Consider the following 20,293-nt stretch of genomic DNA (forward strand, 5'->3'; position numbering starts at 1 on the left):
GTGATGTAAGTGACCTAGGGACCTGTCCATCCAATCCTGTCCATCATCGATCGGCGGGGATAGCAAAACAGCAAAAAAATCCAACCAAATCATCTTCCTTCCCTTTTTTATCCATTTTGGCAAAATTATACATCAAACCAAAAGCTTTGAATTCTTCCTTTTTTCCCTATTATTATGTATTTTTTTATAAGTTTAATTGCTTTCTTGTTACGGCTTCCAAATTCAAACTTTTCTTGCTTTCTTTCCAATTGATTTCTCTCTATTTCAAGTGCTTCTGTTCTGTCCAAGAAAAAAAGCTTCTTCTCCTTCTCTATTTGAGCACATTTCCTTACCATGTTTGACTTGATCCACTTGAGTGGATTGAAACAGAATCTAATTGGCTTTTTACTTGTTTGCTATTCTCATTAAGAAATTCCAAAAGTTTTACTATTAGCTTCCTGTTTCGTTTTATTCGAATTTGCTTCCAAATTTGCTTTCGTTTTTTTCACTCTCTCTAAATTATTAAATGATGTTTCTCTTGTTTTATCTTTCGTTTTTTTCTTATTTTGTATAATTTTTCTCAAATGTTCGGTTTATCTATAATGTTTTATTTTTTTCTTCTTCTTTTTTTCTCTCTTCCCTCGTCTCGTCTCTCGTATCGATTGTTCCTTCCCCCCTACTTTTCTTCGTCTTACCTTACTGTTGTTGTTGACCTTCCGATCCGACCCCGACCTCGACGTTCTGCACTCCCTCGTCTGTGTACGACTACCACCGACCACCATCAACGACGACCACCACCACGCGTGTTTGTGTGTTAACCTGTGATCCTGAAACCTGTGTGCCAAAACGAACCAAACTTGTTCGACGAAACAGCCAACGAAGTCATTAAGACCTGGGAGTAAGCATTAGGTTTGAGTGAGAGAGAGAGACGTGTACGTGTTAAGTAATTAACCAAAAAGAACAAAAAAAAAACAAAAACAAACAAACAAACAAACAAAGCATCAAAAAGAATATGAAGAGAGACAGCAGTGTAGTAAGAAATGTGTAAGAAGAGGGAAAGTACTCAATAAAGAAGAAGAAGAAGAAGAAGAAAAAGAGAAAAGAGACACAGAAGAGGCTGTAAGAAGTGCCGTCGTTCGAGATAACAACAGCAAAAAAAAGGGAAAGCTTTAAGGAGAAAGAGAAAAAAGAGCAGAAGAAAAAGATAGTAAGATGGATAAAACAACTGTGCGAAAACAAAACCAAACAACAAAACCACGCCAAATGTGAAGAGAAATAAAATCGTGTGTATGTGTGTGTCTTATGTATTTTCTGATCTCCGATTTTGTTAACCACAATTACTATGTGTATGCCTTTCACCCGGACAATTTGTGAAGACCAAGCCACCCGCCTCCGCTTTTCCTTCCCTTCAGCCCCATGAACACACCGCTAGCGTGGGAAGCGGGGGTGTAAGGTGTGAGGAGAACGGGAACGGGGGTGGCGTTTGATTGTGTTAACATTATTAACTTCTTCCTCTACCCCCCCGACCCTTTTATATCATTGTCGCTCGAAGTGAATCGTGAAAAACAACATTGGTGGTGATTGATAGGAGAAGGAGAAAAGGAAGTAAAGCGAAACAAACAATACCAAAAGCATAAAGTCTAATCAAGAAGGAGAAGAAGAAGAAAAAGAACCGACAAGTGAGCGAAACTCCCAAAATGGAGGACTAAACAGACAGAAAGAAGAAACGACAGAAATGAAGAACGGTGTGTTTAAAGTAAAACGATAATCATGCAAATAGTTAGCGAAAACGTGCAATTGTTAAGTAAGACAAGAGAAATAAACTCTAAACCAACAAAAAAGAAACCACCCCCCCGGCGCTGCCCTCCACCCAACTGCTTGGGTTGTTTTGTTTCGTTGATAGTGGAGGTGAGAAATTCTTATTTGGAAAGTCCTCAGCAACCATTGCCATTAGTTGTGTATCTCCATAGAAATGCTCATTCAGCATGGCGGCCAAAACCAGAGCGTCAATCTCATCATTAGTTGTTCATCTAGTATCCTGCGCGTTCTGCACGGTGGTAGACAGTTCAGCAGCCATGTTAATCCAATCAAAATGGTGGGTTTAAAATCGCCTCGAGAATTTATCTAAAAATACAGCAATTGAGGTAAGGAATATACTTTCATTTTTATCTCGCTTGCTCTGGTTGAATCAATCATCTAACATTAAGGTATTATTATCGTTAAGGGAAAAGAGAAGTCGATATCACAGAACTCTTTGATGGCGATAATTCGCTCTATCAAATTAACCTTTGTTTCGCTAGTCTATTCAGGATGCTTACAGAAGGAGGGTATTCGTATTAAAGGGATTGGAACACTCGTGCTAATGCCTTTGAAGTGTAATCTGTTCTCATCATCTATCGTTACAAGTAGAGGAAGATAGTAGAATGGCTTCTTGGTGGAAAATCGTGGCACTGTTTGAAGTGAATGTTCCTACCTCATCGATCTGCAAAATAGATCTGAAGCTACTCGATGGCTTCTAAACAAGAAGGTGTCACAGATTCTCAGTCTGACGTACATCCTTTCTCACGATCAATGTCAAGCTTACTCCTGTTCTTTCTCGCTCTAGAATTCGGCAGAACATGTTATCGAAGGCATGTGCGTGCCTTAGATGAAAGACTTCTCCTATTACTAATTAATTTAGCACGATTTAAGGGATATGCAACGCTATTCCCGGGTGCTTCTTTAATCTAAGGAAACTGATTCTGAAACATTACCAGTTGTGAAATTGAACCCCAATTCATACTGATCCTGAAACTCTGATACTGATCCCATACAAGTCCAGGCATAGATCCTGAATCCATACTGATCGTGGAGCTTATTTTGATCCAATGCTGTTGCTAGGATTTGTTCGATTTCGATCCTAGAATCGATGTTCGATGGCGGTCCTAGAACTGATATTGAATCTTTTTTTTCTACTTGGCACAACAACGGTTGTCGATCAATACCTGCCTGGTAGGCTTGGCTTTCAGTGCCTTATTGGTTACCCATAGCAGGATAGTCAGTCCTATGACACGGTCCATTCGGGGCTTGAATCCATGCCGGGTATGCTGTTGTACGAGTTAACAACTGTACCACAATACCGGCCCTGAATCTTTAAAAGAGCTGGTAATAATCCTAAACTTAAACTAGTTTAGCGATCCAGCAACTAATTAGGTCCTAGAACTCAATCCATTCTAGTCTTGGAACTCTATCCTACTCACGTACCAGCCCTGAAATTGATTAAGAAACTGAGCCCAGGTCAGTCCTGGAACCGACCATGAAACGATACCATTCTTTGAAATCCCGGAAGTCCCAGAAGTACCCATACCAGTCCTGGAACAGATACTGTACCCATCCTAGGAACTTGTTCAAATTTGATAATATTCCCGATACTGATAGTAAACTCATATTGGTCTACGAAATGATCCCTAAGCCAACCATACCGATTCAGGAATTTTCTACAGAATCCTCACCGGTTCACAAACTGATTCCATATCCATATCGATCCTGGAATTGATCCATAACCTATACTGGTCCTGGATTTTTCCCCATGGCAAACTGATCCTAGAACTCATCCCTACTTTATTCCAATTCATGGAAAACTGTACCATAGACCAATCTCAGTGAAAGAACGAATCAGTGAACCTGTCCCGAAACAAGAAACCGATACCAAACCTACTGCTCCAATTCGGCAACTGATCTCTCCTACTGGTGAACCAACCATTCCCAGCAGTACTTTAGAGGAAAAACGCAGCGTAGAAATTTAGCTGCGACCAAGTAGCCAGCCACTAGACTGAAGATCTCCATCCAGAAACTAAATCATGTGAAAATCATTCCATTGCAACGAACTGTGTCCAAGGTCCAGGTTGGCCTTATCGGTTGCCTTAGAAACATCTGTTCGCAGAAGAAGTACTGGATTGAACGGTAAGTAGAGAGTTCCAAGGGAAGAAGTTCCCATCCAAACCAAAAGGGCGTGATCAGTAATCAATTAAGTACACAAATTCCATGCTAAATCATCATTATCGCTAATCGGATTATGTTATTATAATAAGTATGGACCACTTGACCAGTGATGGGTAGTGGACGGTGGACTTCTTGAGAGTGAGTGTGGGACAGACCGGCTGAAAGTCCAGTAGTTGCCAACAGATGTACACTCGAGAGGCACAGATAACAGCACTCCACTCCTTCGACAGCTGGTTAATCGACTGTTGACCGCTCAAGATACTGACAGCAGCGGACGTATAAAAGCTACTGGCTGGTTGGTAGAGAAATCATTCCCAAGCCTACTACAGCTCAGTACAGCAGTACCACAGCATCGAAACCAGTGCAAAAGCAACCCAATCAAATCTAGCATCATGAAGATTGCCGCATTTGTTGTCGCTTGCCTGGTGGCCACCAGTGCCGTCTCCTGTGCCCCGACCACCCGCGCCCTGACCGACGATTTCGATGACTTCGTGGGACTGTTGCCGCTGAACGATCTGCTCGACCTGGCCATGCGCTACCTGCTGACCGATAAGGAGGTGCAGCAGACTCTGCTCTACCTGCAGGGCGAAGAGTTCTCGGCCGTATGGGACCAGTTCTTCGAGCTGTCGGCGGTGCGTGATCTGCTCCAGTACCTCGAGGAAGCGGGTGTACCGGCATACGAATCGCTGAATGTGGTGGCCGACTTCCTGGGCCTGAGCCCGCTCAAGCCGACCAGCGTGCGAAGCCGTAAGTATACTCACACAGTACACACAACAGTACACAGCAAGAAAGGGAACGTGCAGTGAAGGTAACTTTGGTGGTGAACTCTGCTTTTTAGTATCGCTGGCAGCGCGCACCGGTGGACTGAATGGACTGCTGGAGGAAGCCCTCGCCATGATGCCGGCCGCCGAGCTGGAGGCCATGTTCGAGGAGAAGATGAAGTCGAGCACCGAGTTCAAGGCGCTGTTCGAGAAGATGCAGAACTTCGACCACAAGCAGCTGCGCGCACTGTACGAGGTAGGTTGATGGTACTTCTTCTCGGTACTTTCCGGGTGGGGTTATTAATTTGGTTTTTACTTTACCCAGAGCTCGACTGAGGTCCAGAACATGATCCACAAGCTCGAGAGCCTCGGCGTTGATGTTGACCATATCGTGGAGGTGCTGAAGGATTTCTTCGGCTGGAACTAAATCGAACGAACACCATGGTGGAATGGCAATGGAAGCACATACTGAATAAAGACTCATTGAAATCATATTCGAAGCTGAAATGAACTATTGTACGTTGAGAAATACGCTCTTAAACACTTCTTCGCAAATTCGCTTTGACCCTTCACTTTCGATAAGCCTTGAACGTATTCTGTGGTCTACTATTCACATCACTAAACTATTCTTCCCCTTAGACTTAGGAGTCAAAGAATATAAGAAACCTATTGGACAACGTTTGAGCAACAAATGAAAAGGTCGGAATAAACGAATGAAAAAAGCAAATCCGCCAAAATAATACCAAAAATGATACGAAATTGCTACGAAAGAACGGGAGAATCTCACTAAAATCGTGTTGAAATAATTTTGTTATACGATTTTAACTGGAATTGCGCAAACGATGATGACGACACATAACGTGCTAGAAGCTATAAATCTTCTAACACCAGTGAGAGCGAGACAAACGGATAAACATGAGCGATTAGAAGGATCGTTAGAGCTACCTCCTGATTTGGATGATCTCCTGTTACGATGCCTGGTATTTTGGTCCGCGCTGGTAGCGTTTCGATTGGTCGCAGCATCCCTCAAAGGTAGCGGAAGGAGCGAGAGAGAGCTCACTCCGCTCGTCTTCTTTCCTCTCGTATGATAAGAGCATGCGATAAGCGCTCAATAAGAGAGAGGAGCTTTAGATCTTCTCACACTAGCGAGAGCGAGACATGGTGAGAGTTTGGATCGATAGAGCTACCTCCTGATTTGGATGATCTCCTGTTACGATGCCTGGTATTTTGGTCCGAGCTGGTAGCGTTCGATTGGTCACAGCATCTCTCAAAGAAGCGAGAGAGAGAGAGGATGCATACTCTCTTCGTCATCTTTCCTCTCGTATGATAAGAGCATGTGATGCGCCCTATAAGAGAGAGAGAGAGAAGCTACCACAAGTGAGAGCGAGACATGGTGAGAGTGTGGATCGATAGAGCTACCTCCTGATTTGGATGATCTCCTGTTACGACGCCTGGTATTTTGGTCCGCGCTGGTAGCGTTTCGATTGGTCGCCATCCCTCAAAGGTAGGAGTGAGAGAGACGATTGGTGTTTTTTGGACTGCACTGTATACGCCTGAGGTTATGCAAAACGCGCAATGTTCTAAATAAGCCCAGTGTTTCTCAAACTCAACACGATCAAGTTTATGAAGGATTTAAACAAATAATGAAATGTATTTTTTAAACATTTATTTTAAAGTAATATTTCGGTTTTTTTCAATGAAACGTAACTACAAAAGAACCCATTTTTACAGGTAAATAAAATACTATATATTTCTTATTACATATCCTTCCATCTCTTGCTACAATGCTGCCCGTTCTCTTTCGCATGCTCCATTTTCCCTACACTACCGACACTTAGTAATGGGATAAAGTAGCGAATAAGGGATAGCACTTAGCAGAGACACGCGTTAGTGTTGCAACATGTACGCAACACGTTCACTTTGTAACTAGGCTCATAAACATGGAAACAATAAAAACGGAAATTCAAAGCACGAACGGAAGAAGGTCAGTTATTTTTAATTTAAATGAATATGAACCTGCTGCCTGAAGGAGTTATGTTAAAAATGTTTTGAAACAAACTATTTAGCTCTCTCTCTCTCTCTCTCTCTCTCTCTCTCTCTCTCTCTCTCTCTCTCTCTCGTTGGTAAAACTAACTCACGCCTTCATTACTGTTGAGTGTGTTATGTGTGCTGTCTCCAGCCTCAGCTTCAACTATCCAAAAAGAAATAATAATTTATAAAAGAAAGGGAAAGCAAGCAAGAATGTGGAATAAAATACGAATAGAGTAAATCGTCAATGTCTTAGCTAAAACCAAGTTCTGCTTTGCGTTACGGTTATCAATTCCAGCTGGTTTTTTTTCTCTCCCTCGCTAACGACACACACACAGACATAAGTTAACACGCTAGAGTACAATAAATTACTTTCCTTCACATTAAGAGCTGATCCTTATCGAATGTTTTGTGTTATCTTCCTGTCCGATTTTCTATTTTGTTCCTTTCTTGTGTGTGTTTATTTTGTTGCTGTTGTTGTTTGTAAATTTAATTTATCCTTTTTCTCTCATTTCCTTCACCTGCTCAACAATCAATCCTGCTTCCTTGTAGTTTTAAACTTTTTTAGTTTTTGTTTTTGTATTTTTTTCATGGTTTTTTCTTACCGCACACACACACACTTACTACTCTCTGCCTTGCTAACAATATGCTTTTTCGGCGCCTTATTATACACATGCAAGCGTGCAAAACTCTTAATTTACTCGTTACTGTTTGTATAAGGTAAAATAATAGACATTACAAACTAAGCGTAATACTATCCATTATTTAATTTAGTGATTTAGTAATGAAAAGTAATCGATAATAACGCGATCTCCTAATTCTTCTTCTTCTTCTTCTTCAGCTCCCTATACTCTTACAAGTAGTCACGCGAATGTGGCCATTAAATCTTAAATCTCTAAAATACACACACACACGCACACGCGCAAACAAACATACACACAGCAGTCATGCACTCAGAGATACACGCGCACGCACACACACAAGGACCAGGAACGGTTTGTACAGGTTTTTTTTGTTTTTTTTTGAATTCCAATAGTGGAGTTATGGAGTTTAAAGATGCACCGTTATGGTAGTGCCGTTGTCGCCGGCTGGCTCAACCGTCGGTGACAGGGTGTCCGGCTTACCGTCGACACCCTTCGTGCCGTCCTCGGACGGTAGCAGCGTGATGGGCAGCGAGATAGGGCCAGAGCTGTGTGTGGAGGACGCCAGACTGTGCGTCTTCTTCAGGTTGGTATGCTTTGGTAAGTGATGGTTGTTGTTGTTGTTGTTGTTGTGGTGATGGGGATGGTGGTGTGGCCAGTGCGGATTGTCCAGCACCTCGTCCGGGCTGAGCGAAATATCAGCTATTATGCCACTCTCTGTGGGGCGGAGGAACAAAAGATCTTAATTTCTCTACCAAATTCTTGAGCTTATAGCCGAACTTACCCATAGAACATTGGCTCACGAGTGTCGTTGAACGCTGATGCTTCTTGTAGCTCGTCTTCAGAGGTGCCGGAGCATTCGGGTCGGTGATGCTGAGCGTTAACCGCTTGCCGGCGGTCGTGATGCTGGTCGTTGTGGTGCTGCTAGCACTGCTGCTGCCACTACTGCTGCTACTGCTACTGCTGCTGCTACTGCCACTATTACTAACAGCAGAGGACGTACCCGAGGAGCTATTACTGTTACCGCTAACGCTCACAGTCGTGGCCTCGCATCCACTCGTCGTGGAACTCGTTCCTGTACTAACCGACGAACTGCCCGACGACGAAGAACTTACGGAAATGATCGACTGTGGTCGTTTGCTGGACTTCGATTCGGGCAGCGTGCCCATGAAGGAGTTGCGCAGTTTCGGTGCTGTAAAAAATGGCATTTCATTAGAAACAAGTGAACAGACAGGGATAGGAAATTCCCACTTACCCTTTCCAAGCTGCGAGATGCTGATCGATCGATCGTTAATTTGATCCTGACTCGGGCGTATGTCCAGACACGGCTTGCTACCGATGCCCATCGAGGACATCTCCGCTAGCCGAATTTCACGATTTCGCTTGGCCTGCTTCCACAGCAGCTTGGAGATTTCCTCCGTCCACGCATTCTTCACGTCCTCGCTCATCGTCTGCAGTGTCCAGGTGTCGCCCGGTTTGCGCTTGCGGAACCAAATCTCAAACCGGTAGGGCGAATCACCGACATGCGCCGTCAGCCCAATGTCGGACGTTTTAATGCTGTTTTTGTAGATGTAGATGTCCAAATTCTAGTTCCAAAAATGAGACCAGAGAGATCAATTATTAGTGATTACCACTGTTTATGATTCTTTGAAGTCATCTTAACGTACCTTCCGGTCCGGGAATCGTCTCGCCTTGCTGAACAGTACCAGCTCCTCGAACAGGAACACCTGCCGGAGCGACTTCTTGCCTGCCTTTCCCTCCCAAACGAGGAACTCGTTCTGGCGCAACAACCGCCCTTGCTCCTTCACGTTCACGTCACAGTCGCGCAGACTGTCCATCGCGAGCAGATCGTTACCGTGGCGCAGCTGGAACCGTACCATCTCTTCCGCCTTCTGCAGCATCTCCAGATCTTCCAGTATCTCCGCATTGCTATTCGTGTGCTGTGTTCAGGATAAACAAAGGTTTTTACAGTCTTTTCCTCAATTCTTGGAGATGTGAAGTTTGCAACCTACCTGCAAATCAGCGCACGCCTTCATGAGCTGTTGTAGCAGCAGCGCGTACTTGCCCATCCGCTGGACCGGTTTCAGCAGGTACGAGGCAAGGTCCATCTTGTCGTTCAGCTCGATCTGCTTCGTCTTGAAGAACTGCGTGCCGTTTTCGCTCATCAGCGAGTCGCTCTTCGGTTTGTTCTTGTTGTACAGCGCGTACAGGTAGAACTTGGACTCGTGCCGCAGGAACGCGGTCCCTACCTTTAGCGGGTGATGCTCGCAGCTAGAGAGTGGAGAAAACAAAACGCACGTGCGATAAGTAAGCGTGTCAAGCTAACGTCTGTGGCTACTCGGCTCGTGTCATGTCGGAAGTTCGGTACAATTATTTCGGTTTGCCGTTGTCATGGTGAGAGGGCTACGGTTATGTCTTCCACTGTGTATGCCTGCCTGGTCAGCCTATGTTGCTTGGATTGAAGCGCATGTGGTTATGGACAATCCACTCGCTAGTCCGCACGGCTAACGCAGTACGCTTCAGAGGACGCAAACTTGCGCAAACAGCTGAAAGAGAACTCTTTGGCAGTGAGAAGTGGTCCTTAAGTGGCTAGGCGTTTGTTTAGTTGAGTATATGTACACAGAGTCGTATTATGTTTAATATTTATGTACACTGTAGGTGTATGGGCAGGGATGTTAATTCCGAAAAAGAAGATACATCTATGAGAATGAAAAGGTTGTCCGGCTCTACTTCGTTAATATACGATTGGGAATAGTAATCTTGAGAAGATATCTAACTATTCACAATTTAGGCTCTAAATATGTTCAGATATGATTGTTAACCCCAATTACAGAAAGATATTGTAGACACATCCTCCACTATAGAACGAAAGAACTGTAGAGAGTCTAAGAGACAGAGAAAAAGGGCTTATAGAGTCTAAGTATGATACAAATGTGACTCCACCATTACAACGTCCTCTACAACTCAGAACATCACCCATATATCTCAGTGAGGATCTACTGTTCTTGTTGTCAGTTCCATGCGATAAACCAAAGCTATACTTGACTTGCGTAAAAGTGGCTTCACATATATAGTGTCAGTCGTTCAGTTCAAGTCCTTGTTCATCTCCACATACACACACACACACATGCAAGCCGTTGGACCCTTGAGGATGGTTTACCTACGGACGAAAAACACCCAGACAGTCTCGCGTAAAGCCATTGGACAGCCTGGTAATCGGACATAACAACACATCGCAATAGCATCATCATTACCTTTCCAGCTCGCTTAGAAAGTGCTGCCGATGAAACTCGCAGATCCGCTCGATGTTGCCGAAGATGACGTTCCGCTGGCCGCGCAGCGCCTGCGGAATGTCCTCGCGCAACAGCTCCTGCGTGTAGTTCTCGATCACGTACTGCAGCGAGCGGACGTAGTCGCGTTCTGTGCCAATCATTTCGCGCATGATCAATAGAAGCGTTCTACAACAGAGAGAGAGAAAGAGCATGTTAGTGTGACTCCCTATACTGAGATCCTCAACTACAGGTACTTACTTTTGCGTCTTCTGGTCGAAAGGATTGTTCTCCTCGTAGTCTAGCTGCAGGTTGGACGCATGGCAGTAGAGATGCGCATTCGCCTGCAGCGGTATCTGCAGATCCAGCGGTGGCTTTGAGATGCCCTCAAAGCAATCCTCATCCAGATCGTCACTGTTGTTGCTGTGTTGGGGGGTAATTGGGAAGAATTCAGAATTCATGTTAGTACCAACGCCATAATGCAATCTTCTACCCAAGAGCAGCTTACCAAACGTTCTTCGGATCGTCGAAGCTCTGGCAGGAGCAGGTCCGTTCGAGCTTCGCGTTACCCTCGCACCGATCGCAACCGCCCAGCCCCGAGTCCGCCATCTTCGACAGCTCCTCATCCTCCTCGTCGTGCCGCTGATGGTGATGATGGTGGTGATGGTGGTGATGGTGATGATGATGTCCCTTCGGATGTCTCATCGTCACACCCTGGCTCGCATCCTGTCCTTGATCGTCACCCTGCTCGGTAAGCGTTGGCAGAGGCGTCGCCAGAGCTGGTAATGGTGGCGGTGGCGGTAAGCACTGCCCGAGCTTGCCCTTCTCCGGCGTGCTGGTGGCGGTGATCGTATCATCCGACATGCTTATATCTAAACTTATATTATCACTGGTACTGTTGTTGTGGTTGCTACTATTGTTAGGATGATTCTGATGGTTGAGGAAGTGCTGTCCACTGCTCACGGAACTGTCCTCCTCCTTTCCGGATGAACTATCGTGCTGATCACCACCGCCGTGTGGCATCGACAGACGCCGGCAGCGCTCGATCAACCGACCCGGTGCGTCGATCTTCTCCGCCAGCTTCAGCATCTCCGTCCGGATGTCATCGTCCAGCTTGAGCTGCTGCATGCCGAGCAGGCTGTGCAGCCGGGCCGCACCTTCGATCCGTTCGCGCACCCGCTCCAACCGCTCCTGGAACTCGTCCACGCAGTCCTTCAGCAGCTTCAGGTTGTCGCGCATTATCTCCAGCTCGCCGGACGCGTCGCACAGGTCGCGGCCCTTGCTGACGTGCTTGCGGGCGGTGTAGTAGAACTGCTCGAACTGCGTCTCGCTCTCCTTGGCCGCATCGGGACACTCCAGCGCGGCCGGATCGCTGAACGTACGCAGCGACTGTTCACCTTCGTTGCGCATCCAGCAAATGACCTGGGGGAAGAAAAGGCAACAAAACACAAAGAGCAGAGAGACACAATATCAAAAGACTGGTTCAGCGTCTGTGTTTCCGGTGGCGCACCACGATCGGTTTCATCATCGTGCGCTTCTCTCCCTCCCAAGGGGGTGTGATAATTCATACGCAGCTAATGTATAATTTATAAATCGATTAAATCAGTGTTTTCTTCCGTTTTTTTCTGTAGCTCCAACAAGTGGAGAAAGTCACACACACACACCACAACACGGGGTGTGGTGCACGGGGTTTTTCGAGGTCAGAAGAGTATGCGGAACAAAAAAAAAAAACAAGTACCCGTTCCCTTATACGCACCTCATTGATTTCGTCGTCCAGGGCGCGCTGGCGGGTCATCTCGCGCAGCCGCTCCCGGCGCTGTTCGGTCAGCTGCTCGAGTTTGCGGGCCGCCCGATCCACCTCCCCGTAGATGGCAATCACCTCCGCTAGCCGGCCATTAATAATGTCCTGCTCGACGCCACCGACGCCGTTGGTGGTGCTTTCGGTGCCGTTGGTGCCTCCTCCGTTAACGCTACCGCGCGCGCTACTATCTACACTAAGGGCTCTAACTAAATTTTTGGTTTGCTTAAGCGTTTGTCTATTGTTGATCACCGTCAGCTTGTCCTGCAGCCGCTGGATCGTGTTCGGGCCCTTGCGGCGCAGGCTCTGCAGCTCCGAGTCCATCAGCGCCCGGCTGAGCGCCCGGTGCTGCGAGTGCAGCTGACGGCGGGTGGTTGCTGTACCGTTCTGGAGGTGGTTATGGTGGTGCGATTGCTGCTGCTGCTGCTGCTGGTTCTGATTCTGGTTCGTCTGCGACTCGACACCGCGCAAGTCACCCAGCACGGCCACTAGGCGGCGCCCCGTCTCAACGCACTGCTGCTGGAGCTGCTCGAGCAGCTGGAAGAAGTCGACCCACTCGCGCTGATCGTGCACGTAAAACCCGCAGCACTGGATCGGCAGATTGTCCGTGCTGATAAAGTTCTTCACCGTTTCGTTGTTCAGATAGCGGACGCGTACGCTGCCCGGCCGAAGGTACTCCTTCGGTGGATGATGCTGCTGCTGCTGATCGACACCACCGGCGTCATACCCGCCCGAGACAAAGACGGCGGACAGCTTCAGATGGCCGTCGAGCAGTTGCAGCGTGCTCTCGATCGTGTCGAGAAAGTGAAGCTGCCCACTTTCGTTCACCAGCAGGTGAAGCGCGTAATGGGTGGGTCTGTCGGGGGAGAAGAGAAAGAACATTCTTGCCGTTAGTACGACGGAGCGCAGTTGGTGGATCGTGTGTTTGGCTGGGAGCGAGGATTTTTTTTTTCATTTCATTTTTAGAACGCGAAAGGAAAGGAAATGCGAAGAAAAATGTCCATAATTACCACGTTCGATTGTGATAAATGATCGGGGCAGGGTTGTTTGTTTCAATTATATGCGTCGTTGCGGTGTCCGTGCCGTGTTTGTACATTGGTTTTTCTTTTTTAAAAGGAATCGTGATGGTGCTTTCAAACTTTTGAGGGAATTTATATTATTGGCGTGTTTTGGCTCACAATCAGGGGAGAGAATTTTAAAACGTGGTAAAGAGAGAAGCAATTGCTTGCGGGTATATTCTGAGCGTCAGGCTGGGCAAGGAATTTGACCAATCGTATTTTTGAGAAAAAAAAAACATAAATAATTCATGATTCAACGCTGTTCAAAGCATTCAGTTGAATGATAAATATTTCAATGCTGCTTTTTTTTTTTAATTGTAGCCCGAAGAATATCGATGATCCCAGGAAATATGTTAAATATTTCAATATTGGAAAAGAAAAACATTGGATTCTATAGACTGATAGTCCTACGTAATGTTTGTTGATGTTGATCATATTCTTGAATAATCGAAATCTTAGGCTTGTCTTGGGACGCTCAGGAATACTAACTGGAACTCCTTGCCATTATCAAGAACTCTTATCAGCTTTACTTGTAAACCAGACAATATTCCAAATAATTTCAATTCATAATATTCGGTCTACCGAGAATGTACGAACATTCGGTCTACCGAGAATGTAGTGAGCAGGAAATTGCTTGCAAAAAAGAATTATGGATTTGAAGCCTAGATTTAATATTTTGATTTCAAGTTGTCTATGAGCAAAAAACTCCAACTTCACAAAATTATAATATACTTGTCAAATTTATCAAGTCACTTCTTACTGCCGGTAACGCGATCTACGCTATCAAGCCTTTCACACAGGCTTTTGAGGCTTATTGAGAACCACACAACAAAGCAGCCAGATTTAGTCAAGTCCTTGCTACGGTGTATCAGATTTGAACACACGACGAGCATGTTGCTAAGTCGTGCGAGTTGACGACTTTACCAAGGGATTGCTCCAAAACACCCCGCTTATCAAGTCAACAAAAAGTAAATACTGTTTAGGCATAATATGACAATTCTCATTGACAACTAAAAATAATGAAAAATGGCAACCAAGGTTCATACCCAAATATCAATTCCTGAAATTAGTATTTCCAAGTGATTCGAGCATTAAAAACAATTTTTTTAAAGTCAGAATTGAGCTAAAATAATTGATAGTACTTAATATTTCATGGCGCTGATCCAGCTGAAAGAACCTGCATATGTCGATAATGTTATTCGATCATCCGATTCGAGAAGGTTATAATTACTTGCGCTACATGAAAATATCGGGTGACTTCACTCAAAATCTCGTTTACCTTGTCAATACAGTACAAGCCCCCATAGCTTATGGCATTTGTGTAGTTTGCCATCCATGATTTATGTACTGCAGCGTAATCTTTACCTGCCCTTCTGCTTGTGCGTAACGGTATGAGAAGTGCACTCTCCTGCACAGCACAACAACACGCACAAGAGTACGCGCACTGCATGATTTACGATATCAGTGAAATCAATTTTAAACTTTAACCGAAAGAATGGTACGAGCACTGCACTGCATTTCATCATTGCATCATGTGCAACAAGTTCCAGTGATGCTGAGCTCGTAAATCTTGCCACAAATTAGTGTATATATGGTAAAGTGGGTGCTCTTCTTCATCATGTTCAGGATGATCCTGCTACTCTCTTTCAGGAGATGCTACGCTTACCTTTGGATCGGCAGAGTGTTGTAGTACAGTAGCACGGTGGCAATTTCGTAACAGTTCAGGCCCGATGCGAGCATTTTCTCCACCTCGATGTAGATGATTGGCGTACCGGAGCGATCGTGCGTTCCTGTTGGGGGGGGAGGAGTAGAAATAGGAGAAGTAAATTAGTCGTCAGTTGATTCAGAATTCAGAAGAGATATGTTCCAAGGTCTAATATTAAGTCACGAGGCTAGAGCAATCCCTCAACACGAACAAGATCATCTACTCGACATTTAAAGATCCTCCCATCAACAACATGTGCTCCAATATCCCAACCAGCAAACACTTCCGAATAAACGCACACCTGCGATCACGACGCTTCGCGGAAAAAGTCCGCGGTACAATGTAACAACATTGCTAGCGGTCTCCACCGAGCCTTGGACGAGGAAATCCGTCCCTGCATTTAATCAACCCGTGGAAATCACCGTCCCACCGGCTCGGGAAATATAAAGCAAATAAATCAATAGAAATCGCCTGCTCGCCTATTCGCTTCGACATTGGCTTCGACGCTCCACCACCACCACGTTATTTACGACAACTACTACGAGCGCTCGATGTACCAGCGCCAGCCAGCGTCGGCAGTACAAAATTCGCGTGAAAGTGATTTATATTTAATTTTATCGTCGAAGAAGTGTGTAAGTGCGGCAAAAATAAATAACTCCACACAGCTTCGGAGACTGGAATGTGTGTCTTGACTCTCGGCCGAGGGGGGACGGATAGTTTCCGGTGTTTTTCCGGCTGCAAAACGGGAGTCGTTTGCAGGTCGTTTCGGTTTGGTTTTTGTTCGCCAATTCTTAGGGTATATTAAGGCGCATTTTAAAATGGATTCGAAAAAAAATCGTTCCGCAAGAAGAAGATCGAATCCTTCTGCCTCCTCCACGAAGGGAAGGGTTTGAGATGATGAACTCATTGCGTAAACGCGATAGCATCTTCCGTTGAAAAGTGAGAGCGAAAGTGCGTAAATCTTGCGGCTGTCTTCTTCACCGGACGGAGTAGTGTGAGTTTGTGTGTCCTGCCCTTTCTTTGGCAGGTCCCGCAACGTAAAGAATGATCCGATCCGCTCGCTCTGACCCTCTGACATTGGATGTTATCTAGATTGGTTGTATACGTTTCGTGAGGATGGTATAGCAAAAAAAACAAAGCCGCACACAGAAAGTGAAAAAGAAACATAAGTGGCCAGCAGCCAACCCACGGGGGTGTAACATGCAACATTGGGGCAGTTTTACTTCAAGTTGCAATCGGAAACTTTCGATCTTTCGGTTCGATTCTTTGCGCCGTTTAGTTTGGCAATGGCGTTGCATGGAAAGACCTGGGGGAAGGGTTTGTATGCGTTCGTGTGTGTGTGTGTTCGGGGTGATTTGTTGCCTGTGGAGTGGTCATTGAACATCGGAAAGCGTGATAAATGCGTGAAGATGATAAGTGTAGCGTCGATTAGTGCAGCAAGACGGTGGATATGTTGTTAATTTTTTGTATTATGCTCTCTAGGATATTTTAAGTACATCAAAATAACATTTTAGCATTGATTGTATGTCTCGAATCGACTTCAATGAGTGAGTCTTTCAGGCTTGAATTGTATGAGATGAGTCTGAGTTTCTAGGTCTGAGAATTGTATGAAAGAGTTGTATGAGATGTTGTCTATTATACTGACAATATTCAACGATCGAGGCTGAAGTTCTTATCTCATGATCAGTATTTCTTGATTTATATCACCAAATCAGCAATTTCTGTAATTGAAAACGGATGGATCTGTCTAGAAGGTATGATCGTTGAACTCTGTTATGCCAATGATGCGTTAAATGTCCCTCTAGTTCGGAGACAGTAGATATTCAATTCAGAAATACCGAAGGAAGAAGACTTAAATTTAAAGAGATGTGATTTGATAATTCTGAAAATGGTTCTTGTTAACGCTAGGGTTATCACACAGCATATACAGATATTAGGTTAGGTTCTGAGATAAGATCCTAAGGTTCTAAAGAGGTGCTTAAAGATGAGGAGGAAGCTGCATACGTTCTTGCAGTTACGTCGAATATCCTGATAATCTGTAGCCTGATAGATTCCGGCTTAAGAAGCAGAGTACTGAAACAGGAATTTGTAGTGGAGTCGTCCGCAGTTAGGTAGGTATGTAGACTACGTCCCAGGACTTGTATCTTAAGTCGGGAAATAAGCACCCAAAATGGACCTGGAAATTAATTTATTTATTCTTAAAACTCTACCTTTCCATGATGTAACTTTCTCATCTATTTCTAACTTTCAACGAAATCCTTACATTTTGAAAAACATAAACTCCTTATTGAAGTATGAAAAAGGTTAGATATAAATAAGCACGTCGTGTCGCTACCCTTCTACTTCCTTTCTTCACATGCATTCGTATTTCATAACCCCATATAGCCCCATCGAACCGGGCTTCCATTCATCATTCTGTGTCGGTGTGTGCCCGCTGCCATTGATGGTGGCAGCCGCGAACAAAACGGTCCACCCCATTTGAGGCTCATTAAAAGAAAACCGTGCAGCAAACGCCCCAACGCCCAACCGACGATCACCGACGAAGCGCCAATGGTGGTGATAAAGCGGGCGAAACAGCATCGCTCCCACCCCGTCCACACGTCCACTGATTGACACTTTCATTTTTCAATAGTATGCCCGTCCGCCCGCCCGGGGGGTCACCGACACCTTTCCTTAAAGAAGCTCTAAAGCGAGCAGCGAGACGAGCAGGGAAGGAGAAGTAAAATGCAGTCATAAAAGGAAGCATGTGCCCGATCGCCCGCAGGACAAATTAGACAATTCCCGGCGGCGGGTCAGAGAGAGAGAGAGGGGGAGAGTGTGAAGAAATTCTACACCACGCGAAGGGTGAAAGTCGGGCGTAATGATGTCGGGAAAAGTGACAGCATTCTACCCGAGGGCAGTCGGGAGAGCTTTTGAGAAAACGTACAAGCGATGAATCAATCCACGTTTTGAGGGCCTTCGCTTCGATGACAACACACACACACACACACTCACCATTGCAGAAAGAAAACCGCTCCACCTCACCGTCAAACGATCGGCTAATTGCGTGTGAGCATTTGCGCGGCTCCATTAGTTAATCGTTCGGTGGGGAGCGGCGTCAGGATACCGTCATCTCGCCCCAAGGTCCTTGCGGGCTTTGTGGGGGCGCCGCGCAACAAATAGTAATAAATTTTCGTTAACGAGCAGAAAATCACGGCACCCGACGGATGAAGACATCGTTAAATAAGTGCAGCAGAGTCCTCTGCTCCCCGTTCGTGTTGCCTCTTACTGGCACAAAAAAACGGCACAAAAGCCACCCCACGAAATGCATGTAAAACTGAATGTAAATGCGTAAGCGCTCCATTCACTGTGTGCTTCACTTCATGTCATGATGACGACGGCAACGACGTCTGGCAAAAACTGCACCCGTGTGCGAACGCCTCCGGATGAAAGGCTCTTTTCTTTACGCTTAATCTCTCGGATTACATTAATGCATAAACACCGGCTTTCGGCTCCTCTTCTGCTTTGGGGGCTTCAGAGCTTCAGAGTGAGCTCACGGGTTCGTGCCTTTGTCTTGATATGAGCTACCGAGAAGCCACCGGATGAGTGATGCACTTAACGAGATGCATTTGTCTTCCAAGCGAGGCTGGCTGCCTGCCTGCCTGCCTGGGTCGTGCGATAAATAACCTTTTGCGCCTAGTGTGGGATAATCTTTAACCTTCCACCCTTACCGGAGGAATTTGCTTTTTTGTTTTTGTAAAAGGCGGAATTTTAAAAGATGTATCAATTTCGATAACGCTGATCGCGGAGCGGTGGCCCTCCCGAATTCGTTTCCAAGGCAAGCCGCCTTTCGGGCAAATCGTTAGAAAGAAAGCATACATGATGCGATGATTGAATGTACGATTTTCTCGAGTAACGTGTACGTTGTTCTCTGGAGCTTACGAGAAAGCCACGAAATGGCTTGCACACTTCCCTGTAACGAATTGCCATTCGCTACACCAATTGGAAGATTGAATAGCAACAATCTCACCCTGCGCTTCACCGTCGCACGATCAGCATCCCGAAACGATCATGCATAATGTGACAAATTGCTTCGAATCAGCAAAAACTTTAGCTCCAACCAAAACCTTCGCAGCCTCCTTTGCTTGCCCCAAGCTGACCTTGGAATTGGCTGGGTTGGCGGCTTTTGTTTCCCGCTCACGTTGAGATGTTTATTTATAAAACTCGCCGCACACAAGCGCTTCAATTTCGCGTTCTGGTTTCGCACAAGTGAAGCCAAAGTGCAAACGAATGGGAAGGATACCGTTCGGTACCGCATTCCGACAAACTGCTCAACAAACATATGCTGTGTGTTATTGGGCTTTCTGCTGTTTGTGGAGCGATCGGAGCCCCACACTTAACCCGACCTCTGACAGTTTTTGCTAACGAATTTATGCTTCACCGCCGATCCTAGCTAGAAAAATGAGCGCGCGCGCGCCCCCGGGAATGTAAATACGGTTGGTGCTCCTGGATCGACTGTGAACGAGAGATCAAAACTAGGTCGGTTGCATAAATATGAACCCAAAACATACGTACACACACACTGCAAAAAACGGGAGGGGAGATATTAAAATTCGATCACACCCGGGTTGTGCGCATTCGTCACGTATTCTCGCACGGTAAAACACATGTCATGTTCTAGAACGGGGGGGGCGCTCTGAGAATATGGGAAGGGCTTCGTTCTTGAGCGGCAGGCAGGCAGGAGCCAGGAACATGCGGCCAGAACAAGAATTGCAGCGAATCGGTGGATCGTGTTTAATTCTTAGCAGCACCATTCGCGCTGTGTTGCTGTAGCGGATTGTCGTTCTGCAAAGTTCTGGGTGTGTTTGATGTGTGTTTCGCGAGTGGTAAAAGCGTGTACGGTGTCAGTCAATCATGTGGCATGCATCGTGGCACACACGAAGTATTAGCTAATGAGGCTTGTTCAACTGGAACGCTGGACAACAATGCGGTTGGTGTCAACATATTGCACACATTTGTTGCACATAAGGGGCTGACTTTTTGTCTCGTTCATTCTTTATTATCCAAAACCTTCAAAATAGGGAAAAGGAACTG

General features: G+C 45.7%; 3 protein-coding genes across 12 annotated transcripts in view; 2 read left to right on the forward strand and 1 right to left on the reverse strand.

The window, feature by feature from the left end:
- Positions 1-1,286, forward strand: part of LOC1276852 (calcium-transporting ATPase sarcoplasmic/endoplasmic reticulum type) — a 33,020-nt gene extending 31,734 nt beyond the window's left edge. For all 3 annotated transcript variants that reach the window (XM_061643839.1, XM_061643838.1, XM_001688764.2), the window contains exon 10: positions 853-1,286. In XM_061643839.1, the coding sequence (XP_061499823.1) occupies positions 853-881 (29 nt within the window). In that variant the 3' untranslated portion in view covers positions 882-1,286. The remainder of the gene's footprint in view (positions 1-852) is intronic.
- A 2,987-nt stretch (positions 1,287-4,273) lies between these two features.
- On the forward strand, positions 4,274-5,215 carry LOC1276853 (protein G12). The gene is made up of 3 exons (XM_316252.5): positions 4,274-4,707; positions 4,799-4,977; positions 5,047-5,215. Exons 1-3 carry the CDS (start codon positions 4,353-4,355, stop codon positions 5,146-5,148), a joined length of 636 nt encoding a protein of 211 aa, XP_316252.2. The 5' UTR covers positions 4,274-4,352; the 3' UTR covers positions 5,149-5,215.
- A 1,228-nt stretch (positions 5,216-6,443) lies between these two features.
- The window catches only part of LOC1276854 (uncharacterized), a 276,309-nt gene continuing 262,459 nt past the window's right edge, over positions 6,444-20,293 (reverse strand). For all 8 annotated transcript variants that reach the window (XM_061643829.1, XM_061643825.1, XM_061643826.1 and 5 more), the window contains 10 exons: positions 15,182-15,305; positions 12,416-13,313; positions 11,168-12,081; positions 10,921-11,082; positions 10,645-10,848; positions 9,403-9,661; positions 9,058-9,330; positions 8,646-8,976; positions 8,175-8,582; positions 6,444-8,107 (listed from right to left, as the gene is read on the reverse strand). In XM_061643829.1, coding sequence (XP_061499813.1) covers positions 7,800-8,107; positions 8,175-8,582; positions 8,646-8,976; positions 9,058-9,330; positions 9,403-9,661; positions 10,645-10,848; positions 10,921-11,082; positions 11,168-12,081; positions 12,416-13,313; positions 15,182-15,305 — 3,881 coding nt within the window. In that variant the 3' untranslated portion in view covers positions 6,444-7,799. The remainder of the gene's footprint in view (positions 8,108-8,174; positions 8,583-8,645; positions 8,977-9,057; positions 9,331-9,402; positions 9,662-10,644; positions 10,849-10,920; positions 11,083-11,167; positions 12,082-12,415; positions 13,314-15,181; positions 15,306-20,293) is intronic.

The sequence above is a fragment of the Anopheles gambiae genome, chromosome 2 (genome assembly GCF_943734735.2).
Source record: "Anopheles gambiae chromosome 2, idAnoGambNW_F1_1, whole genome shotgun sequence".
NCBI lineage: Eukaryota > Metazoa > Arthropoda > Insecta > Diptera > Culicidae > Anopheles > Anopheles gambiae.